The sequence below is a fragment of the Saccostrea cucullata genome, unplaced genomic scaffold (genome assembly GCF_032062105.1).
Source record: "Saccostrea cucullata isolate Sc308-1 unplaced genomic scaffold, CSIRO_AGI_Scuc_v1 ctg8118, whole genome shotgun sequence".
In the NCBI taxonomy this organism is placed as follows: domain Eukaryota; kingdom Metazoa; phylum Mollusca; class Bivalvia; order Ostreida; family Ostreidae; genus Saccostrea; species Saccostrea cuccullata.
The window spans coordinates 11617-24129 of record NW_026926970.1 but is presented as its reverse complement, the minus strand read 5'-3'; the positions used below and the strand labels follow the sequence as shown (position 1 = coordinate 24129).

General features: G+C 32.3%; 1 protein-coding gene and 1 pseudogene across 1 annotated transcript; one reads left to right on the top strand and one right to left on the bottom strand.

The window, feature by feature from the left end:
• The first annotated feature begins 257 nt into the window (after positions 1 to 257).
• Positions 258 to 1097, top strand: LOC134273108 (uncharacterized; annotated as a pseudogene).
• A 2788-nt stretch (positions 1098 to 3885) lies between these two features.
• LOC134273109 (uncharacterized) lies at positions 3886 to 6951 on the bottom strand. Its single transcript, XM_062755288.1, has 2 exons — positions 6265 to 6951; positions 3886 to 4916 (listed from the first exon to the last, which is right to left on the bottom strand). The coding sequence occupies exons 1-2, from the start codon at positions 6913 to 6915 to the stop codon at positions 4902 to 4904; spliced, it is 666 nt and encodes a 221-aa protein (XP_062611272.1). The 5' UTR covers positions 6916 to 6951; the 3' UTR covers positions 3886 to 4901.
• Positions 6952 to 12513: the final 5562 nt, after the last annotated feature.

Sequence of the window (12513 nt, the reverse complement as noted above, 5' to 3'; positions counted from 1 at the left end):
GATTTATTAAATCTAATGTGTATTTCGGACACAAAAGGGGGAGCCCGGGCCCCCTGCTCCCTCTAAACCCGTCAGTGCTATCTTACATAAGTTTAATTGAACTGCATTTTTTTTATGTAATAAACTCTTACAAGCCAAATCGTGGTGTATTTATAGAAGTATTTTGTTTGATGTAAATTTACACAAGTAGAAAGCAAAACAAAAATTCATTGTGTATAAAGTATTTTTTTCCCATTTTTTTCAGCGACAAAAATACAATGGGTGAAAATATTTATACACCTGCTCTGGCTCAACGTTTGGTTGTGGACGGACTACCTCTCAGCAGGAATGGAATGATTGCTGTTTATTACCACTCTGGTTATACTATTTAGGAAATCATTGGTTTTCTTGCAAACAGATATAACATTACTCTCAGTGCAAGACAAATTCATCAAGTTTTAAGGGAAATGAATCTGCAGAGAAGAAACAACCAGCCGCGTTTAGAGGACATTGTAACGGCTATTCTACATGAACTTTCAGGCTCGGGCGGTGACATAGGCTATAGAGGAATGAGGATACGTCTGCTAATCGACCATAACCTTAATGTGTCTTGTGAATTAGTGCGCCTTGCATTAACTGTTTTGGACGCAGATGGTGTAATAAGGTCTAGACAACGTCGTCTTCAGCGTCGTAGAAGGTACATTTACGAAGGGCCGAATTTTTGTGTTCATCTAGATGGCTGGGACAAGTTGAAATCATTCGGAATTTCCATTCATTGCTGTGTAGATGGCTTTTCAAGACGTATTCTCTAGCTCAGAGCTTGCAATTCTAACAAAAGCCCTGAGTATATATCCAGATTTTATATAGATTATATCAAGGAAATGAACGGGGTTCCTGTAGTCGTATACGCAGACAGGGGTACTGAGAACTCCATAGTTTGTAATTTGCAATACGCTTTGCGATGGAATCACCGGGATCCCTTGCAAGGACTATCAAGTTTTAGGTATGGATCTTCATATAGAAATACAAGAATAGAGCGATTTTGGCGGTGTTTACGAGAAATGAGTGGCAATTTTTGGATAAATTATTTTAAGGATATGGATAATTTAGGTGTTTGACTCTTGTCGTTTGAAGGAGGTACATTTTTTCTCTATGTTCCGAATTATGTTTGATAAAGGACTGATAAATTGTATGTTTGCCAGGCTTTGTGTATTTAATTGCAAATGTGTATTACTAGTAAAGTATATATATAAATAGTACATAATATATTTTATTGTTATTTTTTTAATCTGCTTTAACTGTCAAAGTCAAAAATCATAATAAATTCAGAAAATTGTTAGGATTACTGTTTAGTGTTGAAGTAAGAGTACAAAAGTTTATTTTCCTATAGAATAAAGAATGCATTTGGTCAGCAGCTTTTTTTGTTTTTTTATAACTAGGCCAAACTTTTAATTCATTGTAAAAAAGAATTGTTCCTTTTTAAGAGGGCTGGGTGGTTGTGGCCATTTCCAGACTATATTGATCTTCTTTAGAAGAAGAACTCAATATAAAGATATACAAAAATGTTTAAATTTTTAAACTAAAATGTATGAAAGTTTTGATTGCCAAATGATAGTTGAAAGCTAAAGATATCGTATCTAAAAAAAATAAGTTATATCTGATGGTTAATTTGTTGACTCCCCAGCCTCCTTAATGAAGTTGTCATAGGTAATGCACCTGTAAATAAAAGCTCTAGATCTCTTCTCCCTCATTCACAGCATACCTACTTGACATTAAAAAGGACATTGTTACGATTTTTCTCACATCTTATATTCCCATTTTTTATGTTTAAAATACTAAATTAGTTAACTGATCTTCATACCCTTTATTCTTAAACTGTTGCATGTAGAACTTCACTGAATTTATGAATCATTGAGATGTCTACCATCACATAGGGCCCCACACAAGTAATGGACAATAGGATGAAAAACATTTCAGAGAATTTTGCTTTGACCTTGACCTATAACTTATAAATTGTCCAGTTGTCATAAAACGTTTATTTCAGTCTCATTACCCCTTTACCTAAAGCCATTTATTTTTTGTTCTGAACAAGTTTAAGCAAATGAAAAATAGTCAAGGCCACTGTACACCGTATGACAACAGGCACTCTGTGGAAGTATGAACCAGACTTGACGAAGGGGAGAAAAGATGTGCTGCAAACAAAGATTTTTCATATACAATTCTGCTATGACCTTAACCTTAGACCTTGAAACATAGTTCAAGGTCATTGCACATCCTTTAAAAGAGATTTTGGACGGACACACTTATTTCTTTAGGTCGTCGCAGAGAGGCGGCCCTTAAAAGTTTTATAGTCTACAGTCACGTTTCTGAATCGCAAAGACATTTTATTAAACGAAATAGAATTTGTGCTTTGATGTCCATCTCATATTATAGAAAATAACTTAAACTGCACTATCTGCTTGAATAAATTTTCGATCACTAAAATCAACTTCAATTTTACCGACAGAAAAAAAAAACCAGAACCGTGCCTCATTGCACATGTCTTGGGAAGTACTAGTAACGAATCTGCACGCATGCACAAATGTTCATAGTTATGTATCACATCATTTCTTTTGCTTTTAAATTTAATCATTTAATTCAAAATCTTATCATTTTGAAAATCGATCATATCTAAAAGAAGTATATATTCCAAATGAAATCACAAATCGATCATATTCACTGGAAACGTTGTCGCCATTCTTGGGTCTTCAGGCACTTACATCGATTTGTGCATGATTTCTTTTTTGGATATTACTGCTTCAGTGCGGTCGACAACATTTTGATGGTTTGGAAGCAAAATTGAAAAAAGCTAAAAAAAAAAAAAATTCATACGAGGGTTGTTAAGATTTCTTAAAAGAAAGCTAAATGTTGCTTAACTTTCATAAATCAAAGACTTACTGAGATAAAAAACAAAAAAAAAACCTTTCAACTTGTGTGTATAATATTATTTCTCAAGTGAGTCATTTGGTTCATTAAAACACCATGTTATTTTTCTCTGATAAATCAAGTTGTGTTTTAATACTCTTTTTACATTGAACTCACCAGGTTTCAATGAAGATATTATATATGGGGGGAAATGAATTTATTAATAATATTCAGTTTCAATAAAATTGAAAAAAGTAATACGTTGCTTGTCGACATAAATAAGTTGCATGTCAACATATTTATCTCGCATGTCAACATACCTAAGTTGCATGTCAACATAAATAAGTTGCATGTCAACATAAATAAGTTGCATGTCAACATAAATAAGTTGCATGTCGACATAAATAAGTTGTATGTCAACATAACTAAGTTGCATGTCAATATAACCAAGTTGCATGTCAACATAACCAAGTTGCATGTCAACATATTAATCTTGCATGTTAACATAAATAAGTTGCATGTTAACATAAATAAGTAAGATCTAGCATGTTGGATGTCACATGTGGGCGATATTTGAGATTTTTGGAGATTTTTTATAATTTTTATTTGATTGCAATTTTCTTGCATGTCAACATACATGTATCTATATTGCATGTTGACATAACTATCTTGCATATCAACATATTTAACTTGCATGTCGACATATTTGATAGAAAAATAACTTGCACACAAGGGGCAGAAATATGCCACCATAAATAAGTAAATTTACCCATATTTGAATTATATTTCCAAATAAGATTGGTATCTTGCATGTCATCATGATTAACTTGCATGTAGACATAAATGTGTTGCATGTCAACATAATTACATTGCATGTTAACATAATTTATCTTGCAGGTTTGTAAGGGGCAGAAATATGTCACCATAACCTAATGATAAAGTAGAAAGGTCCAATTTGAAAAAAGAAAAATATTCCGCTTCAAAGAAAAAAAAGACAAAGACTTGAGATTTTGCCTTTTATTAAATTGAAAATAGTTGAAAGTACAGAATATTCTATTCCATATAATTGTTGTGAGCTGTACTAAAACAAATAAAAAATTATAGGAAAGTCTAAATGATGTCGGGAAAACATTTTATACAAATCTAATACATAAAAAAAAATCTGTATTATATAGTCTGTATATTTTTAGCAAAGTAGGAAAAATATTTGATAAGAAAATATATATTAGATCCCTTTATGGTTAAGAATAAGATCTTTCAACACACAAAGGAATATTATAATGGTAACCTATAATGGACAACTTTTTTTGCTTATCGTTTCTTGCTTTTTCTTTTTCTTTAATCATATAAGCTAGAAATACAAAGTGTTATAGATCAAAAAGTGTGAAAGAGGATTTAGAGAAAAGGGGATGGAAAAAAAAGAGTTGCAAAAAAAGAGGAATAACCTTCAAAATTTTTCATTTTAAAAAATGAAAATATGATTAAAAAAATATTCATCATTTTCTATCTGTGTCTTCAAATTTCTCAAAGTTACGGCTGTTTAACAGTTAAAAAAAGCAATTTATTTTGGTTAAAAAAAAAACAACTATATCCTTTAACTGCTAATCGCTTATTTTAATAGTTTTGTAAATTTATTTGAAAAAAGAAAGCCAGTGAGTGCTAAGATCAGAATATTATACAAGTGTGATATGTATAAAATATCGGTAAAACAAAAAATAAATCGAAATGTGCACCAGGAAAGTCACTACTGATAAAAAATAAAGCACTCGGGTATTATTTTTCCTACAATATTGCATCTCTGTAAATATATTATAGAAAAGAATATTTAATCTTGCAAATTAAAAAAAATGCATTGTACAAAGCTAAACAAACAGATTATTTAAAATACATCCATGAGTAAAAAGAAACTGTATTAAATTTTGCATATTTTAAAAAAAATGGAAAAAAAGTAATCGATTTGTATCCCATGAAGGCAAAGGGTCACCGTTATTCACTGACTCTTAACATATCCTTCATCATTATTTTCTGTGGTCCTGCATAAAGAAAAACAGAAAAAAATATGTATATAATAAAACAAAAATTATCAATATTCTGTTGTATAATACATATGTCAAAAGAAAATTAGATTTATCCATAACTGCATGTATAATATATAATCTAATCTCGTACCAACCCGCATTTATAGCCCGATAGATGTTTTAAAATGATACCTTATTACTTATTGACATTTGTGAGTTATTCATACTATATATTTGCCTTTTTGTTACTTTTATCGTGTGAAATGCATTATTTTTCAAACTCAACGGCAAGTATGTAATCTGCTAAACGCGCGTCGACCTTCTATGACGTCACTGAGAAATAACGTCAAACGGTTATCCATACTCACATTTATGACCTCTTGACCTTATAACTGTATAAATAAATTATAGATTCGCATTCCTGTCAATAGTGTTATATAAAGGAAAACATTTGCATTATATATATATGTAAGACTCTAAAGTGCGATGGTGACGCCAAAGTCCGATGGTCTCGCCAAACCCCGATGGCCTGCGCCAAACCCCGATGGCTCGCTGTCTTTACGGACCCCAAAGTCCGATGCTCACACCAAAGTCCGATGGCTCGTTGCCTATGAGACACGCGCCGCTAAAATGCGATGGTCTAACACGAAACACGCAATGTAGTGAACACTTTGATTCTTGTGGCAAAGGACATTTTTATATATTTCCTTTTTACAAAATAAAAGAGGAAAATGAACAATTACGGAAAGCCAAAGAACAATATTTTATAAATCTGTTTAAACCAAAATTGAACTGCTAAAAGGAATTTATATCAAATCATTTTATTATGTACATTTTATAAAAAATGTCTCCATTATTGTACATTTATAATAGGCGCTTAACTTTGATCAGATGAACTGTGAAACTTTATCTGTGCGCCTCATTTAACTGTGATTATTATTACGTCACAATCATTATGTTTAACGTTGCCTACATACATGTAACGTCACGAGAATGACGTCATAATGTAACTTGTTTACAATTTCAAATCTACTGATGAGCCTGCATGGGGCGAAAGCGCTTTAGATAAAATTTTGAGTTTATCATTTGAATTTGGATATATATATATATATATATATATATATATATATATATATATATATATATATATATATATATATATATATATATATATATATATATATATATATATTGCAAATGTTTTCCTTTATATAACACTATTGACAGGAATGCGTATCTATTATTTATTTCTTTTTCTTTCTTTTGCTCCAACAATGGCACTGAATATTATATATATTATATATATATATATAAACAAAAACTTCATTGTTGAAGAAATTGATATAAAAGAAATTGTTAATACCTCCAAATCTTCTAAGCGCATTTCAATCCGAGTTATCTCTTTGGTGTACATTCTGCTGGCTGGGACAAATTCATCAACGACTGCTTGAAGCTCCTGTTCGGTAGTTTCCAGATGTTTTCTTTCTTTTGCTCCGACAATGGCACTGAATATTAGATCAACGCCTAATACAAGGACACCAAGCACAAGGGCTCCAATCCAAAGTTTACAAAAAGCCCTTACGATCTGATTCAAAGCCATAAGTACTGTTCGAACAACAGAGTAAGCTAAGATTATTGTTTGAGCAACCAGATCAACCACCTTGCCAGAAATTCGCAATTGTCTGTAAATGCCGCTTAACTCCAACTCATCATTTTCAAGCATTTCATACAGGTAAGGGTCAATCTTATGTTTATTTATTTTTAAACTGTCCTCTAGCTTGCTCTGTATTTCTGCTATCTTCCTATGGAAATTCTCTGCATTTTCTTTAATTGTCTTATCTTTGTAAAATATCAGATGTGCGATGTCAGCTCCGAGTTTAGTATGCATAATTTTGATAAGATCATTTGTTGAATCAAAATTTCCTTTCATTGCGGAATATATTTCCTGAGAAAGTCTCACGCAATTATCTCGCCTTTGCTGATTTCCAGGGTAAAGGACTTCAATAAACGACATGCTTCTTTTTAGGCAGACAGAGTAGAACGAGCATATTATCTGTGTATGCTACTGCTTATATGTGCTTGAAACAAAGTGCTTAAATCTAAGATCATCCAATCATGTTAGCCAATTGAATTCCGAAACGCCCACTTATGCCTTGTATAATCTTAAATATAATCGGCGTCTCAAACTATATGCTCTCATTCTAAAGGTGCATGCCAAACGCATTATGGATAAGAAATCAGGGATATTTTCCAACGTCGTTCATTGGTTTCGTTCATGGGGACCATGGATTAGAGAATCGTGGCCTGTTATGTGGATTCTTGAGGGTAAAATTGAACAAAAACTTCTTATTGCAAGACAATCACAGGAACTTTATGATGTTTTTAATTCGCTTTTCCGTTCATTTGCAAGCATTGAAGCTGCAATAGGAGAATGTACCAATCGAAATACCCATCCTCTTATTATAGATGAAGAAAAGATGAGGATGCAGACAGTTTTGGAAATCCTCATACAAAATCTACGAGAAAAACAGAATGCCTTTCCGGAAAAAATGGAAGAAAGCTTTGAAGGAATCTCAAGAAATGTAACACCGAATTCATTGCGTCTCCTTTTGGATGAAAATAAAAGCCTTGGACAAAAACTAAGAATCATCAAGAAAACGTACCCACCAGACGTTCGGGGAAATGTGATAGTAACCCTCGCGTTCAATTTTGATCTTGCAATTGGGAAACTTCTCGCCAGGTTACAAAATGTAAAGACTCTTGTTAGCGAACTAGATTTAGGCAATATGAGTCTACAGGATTTGAGGTCAGGGGAAACTAAACATCTTGGATGGAAGAGTGATGATTTTCAGTTTGGAAACAAATTGCTTGGCGAACTAGAGAAGGTACTTCAAGAGATGCAGCCCATTAGTGATGACTTTAGCTTAAGGGTTTCTAAATTAGCGACAGCTCTAGAGGACAGGAATATTGACTAATCAAACAATTATTCATTTAACATGCTAGAGGATGCATATGTTTATTTAGAGACCTTTTTATTCCTTTTTCATATCATGGAAAGAATTGATTTGTTATTGAAAGTCACAAATGCTTAGATTACAAATAAACGTGTTTCGTTTATTTTTTTTAGTGCTCATCTTCTTTTCCAAAGTTTTTCGCAAGAAGATTCTTCAAAACTACATTTTTTACATACTTTGGTCGAAATGGTTTCTTTATGGCATTTGTTTAGCCGGAACATAGTAGGATGTCCTTTCTTTAATAGTGTTTATTTGGAATGAAAGCAATCTCCAACCTACCCAAATGAGGGTAGGGCGAAAGGGGAGAAAATAAAACGAGGGCAAAAATTACCCTGTATACAGTATTTAAAACTGATGATTGGCAAACTCAGATAAGTTATTTTACTGGTACGAGTGTTGTTAAAAAACATAACAAAGTACCTGATTTATCTATTTATGCACATCTCACTTGTGAGCATCCTAAGAAAATTAAAAATTGATTGCAACAATAACTATTTTACTTAAAACAACATGCATTTCAAATATACGAATGTCACTTCGGATGAGATCTAAGAATCGAGGTCCCTTTTCATTTTTGAATTTGACACGATAAAGGTACCTTATTTCTAAATAGCAATGAATGCCAAGTAAACGTCAAATTTTGAAGCCGGTCACAGCTATGTGGCGATGTCTCTATATTGCTGGATTGTTCTCGATTGGGCAGAAAAAACTAACATATAATCAATTAATCAATCAAAAATAGGAGACGTGTGATATTGACATACAATTTAGCGGATTTAAACATTCATAGCTCAACAGTCGAATCGAGGGTGATAGATTCTGGTCATTGGCTTACATTAATCAGGTCAGGAGGGTTATATAGATGCTCAAAAACATGTCATTAGCTTTACACGTGTACTGTTTTGACAAATTGCCAGAGAGTAACAAAACAGAAAAAGAAACCTTGTCAACCTGTCATAATGAAAGACCGAATAAATACCCTATTAAAACGGTGTTGCCTTGCAAATATGTGCCGAATAAATATGCCCTATTAATACGGTGTTGCCTTGCAATTATGTGCCGAATAAATATGCACTATTAAAACGGTGTTGTCTTGCAATTATGTGCCGAATAAACATGCTCTATTAAAATGGTGTTGCCTTGCATATTTGGTGGAAAAGGAAGAAATTTAACAGAAACTCTTATACATACTTTCATCAGAATAATATCTCCATCCCTTTTCATAAGAAATATCTGAAGTGTAGATTCTCCGATGAGTACGACATTTCCTTATTTCTTTATTGTATCCAAATAATCCACAAACGTGTTTACAATACCAAGAACATTCGAAAGGTGATTTACTTTTATACTCCCCTATAAGTTCCCTATTTGACTTTTTGTCCTTAAATTTGAATTCGGCAACGTATTTTCGATAAAAATCAAAGGCATGAGGCATCGTAAAAAGGAAAACAGCCAAAACCTTCCACCAATATCTGCACATATTTCAAAAGGCGTATAGCACAAACTACATATAACACGGTCTCTAATCAATTGTAGAATATATTTTCCAACTTAACGATCAGCATTCATTCAAATACCATATGCATTAGACTGATTAATAAGCAATTATATATTTTTTTACTTAATTTACTATCTCTGACGTATAAAGTATGTAAAGTGGCATGATTGGCTAGATGTTCCATGTATATAATGTAATTTTCATTGCTGAAATACTGGTATTGAATTTGTGGACAAAATTGATTAAATGCAAAACAAGAATGAAAATGAAATGCTATAATTTGTTTTAGGTTCGGAGCATTTCACGCCGTTTTTTCTTATGTTTTAATCATAGACTGCTTTGACTTCCTGACTATATTATATATATATTGTACGTCATGAAGGTTTTCATACAAACAGTTTGTACTTTTTATGTATTCAGTCGATTGATTGATTGATTGTATACTGTTTAACGTCCCTCTCCAGATCATTTCACTGATATGGAGACGTCACAATTGTCGGTGAAGGGCTGCAAATTAAGGCTGATGCTCGGCACTTTTGGCCTTTCAGCAGGGAGGGATCTTTATTGTGCCACACCTTCTGTGACACGGGACCTCGGTTTATACGGTCTCATCCGAAGGACCGCCCCATTAAGTCGCCTTTTACGACAAGCAAGGGTGTACTGAAGACCTATTCTAACCCGGATCCCCACGAGATGTCTAGCAGTCGAAGTTTATATCAATATTTTTCTTTCAATATGAAACATATGCAGATAACGAACAATGTTCAAGCTCAAAATTATCATTAAACAATCGAAATAAAAACGAACCAGTGAAACATCAACAGTGGAATCAGGTGGAATGATGGGGTAAATATTATCTGCTATTGATAGTGTGCTCTTTTATTTACTACAAAAGTTGACTATATTTTTTTTTCTTTTTACTTTAAAATAGCAGTGGCGAATTAAGGAAGCAGACGGACAACCCTCCAACCCCTCTTTTGTGTCAGGATATACAAATACATAAGATTAATTTCTTAATTTTAGAATATGACTGTGGATCCCCTAACTTAAACTGCACCCCCACTCCCTCTCCGAAAAAAAAAAATCAAAATTTCTTGATCCACCACTGACGAGCGTTGTGTAACCAAGCTTTTTATCAAGAATTTTAATCCCAATTTACAATTGATATCAGGTATTATTTTATTTTAAATTATACATATAACATTTATTTAACATAACTTTTTAAAACGAAGTATAGCGTTCATAAACCTTTTTTGTACAATCATCATTGTCTGTAGGGCACAAACTGTTCGTGGATCTCATGGGTCACCCTTACCCTAGAATACACATACCAGCGAAAATTTATTTTGTTTACATATTGATTCATTCAACAATCGTATTTACGAGTCATCCACTAAATTACACCCCAAAAAACAAGTTTGCCTACCCACTAGCATTGCTCCAAAGAATCTAAATGATTCCACAGCATATTTCTCTCAAAAGCCTGAATCCAAATTATGGAGTTTTAAAAGTTTTTAAATGAGAGTGAGTCAGAAATATTAGAAATCATCGATTTTAGATACATTTCGTTATATTCTTAAATATACACTAGAAATTACATGTAATTATCTCTTAATTTCATGGGATACACTGCGGTCTCACTTTTCATTTTAAGGGTGATTAATTCCATGTAGAAATCTTTTAATCAATCGTCAATTATTGTTTTCAGAAATTTAAGCAATTTCGCGATTATGAGTACTCTGGAAACATAACTACATGTATGTACTGTATATAAAATTTACAGATTGCCTTGCACATATCAAATTTAAAATTGAACTCAATATAAACCTTTAATATGCGGTTTTGTCTTAAGAAACATAATTATTTCTTTGTTGTTGCACTATCGCGTTCCTTCACTACTGGACGAAAAAAGTGCTGAGAATCCCAAATTTTACTGATATTGTTTGATAATTACTGATACGGTGCTGTTCTTGCTGATAATTACTGATATTCACCGTTATTATTACTGTTGTTGCTGATAATTTTAGCTGTTGCTGATAAATACTGATAATTACTGTCGTCTTTTACTGTGGAGTCTGATAAATGCTGATAAATACTGTTGAGGTACATGTACTGTCGCTGCCGAGAATTACTGATAATTACTGTGGTAATTGTTTTTAACCTGGGAATGGATTAAAATAGCCTGAGAAATGATTATTTGTTTTTTTTTATGTATTTTAACAAATTCATTACAGTCAATTACAAAATAAATTGTTCAAAATAAAAAAAGTCACGATTTATCAATTTGTTTTCAGTTTTCAGCTATTAATTTCATTATAATAATGTTAACATAAGCTTTCATTAATGTCGCGGTTTATGTTTTTTTTTTCTTTAAATTTCTCCTTACACGTAGATGACATTATCTGAGGAAAATTATTCTATTGTATTTGCAGCTGCTTTTTTTCCCAAGTACTTTTTTAAAAAGTTTAATATTTGTTCATAGAGGTTAAAAAAATATCTCATTTTTTTTTTTTTACATGTCTGTGTACTGTCATCAAAAGCTTTTTGTGGGTATCTTTAATACTTCGATACAGTCAATGGTTGTAAATATCAATTTATTTTACCGTGTGGAGAACTGAAAATGCATGAGCACATTAAGTTGAAAACACAACCCCCCTTTCCATTTACTTTTAAATTAAGCTCTCATTTTAACAAGACAGTTTTCAATATTTGTCATAAAATTTAATCTTAAGCGTACACTTTGTTATCTATAGAAGAATGAGACAGGGTTAAATAATTAAATTGAAGCATCTTTAATTATTTTTTTATATATTATGTAGACAGCGCGCTCTAGTGCTCCGATGTCCTCCCTGCGAATGTTATATCATTGTATCGCTTTCTAGGTTCTGTCTCTCACTTTCTCTCTCTCTCTCTCTTAAATTATTTGTTAAGGTTAAAGTATTGTAAACTACATGACATAAATCTTATGCAGTGTGATTTTCAGTCAATGAAATATATACATGTCTTTCTTTAGGCTAATTCTTTTTTCATTGTACATGTAAACAGTTTTAAGTCTATGGGCATATGGCTTCTAATATTATGCACCACTCCTTAAACATGT

Coding starts and splice junctions, on each gene's coding strand:
- LOC134273109 (XM_062755288.1), bottom strand. CDS start 6,915: ATGTCGTTTATTGAAGTCCTTTACCCTGGAAATCAGCAAAGGCGAGAT.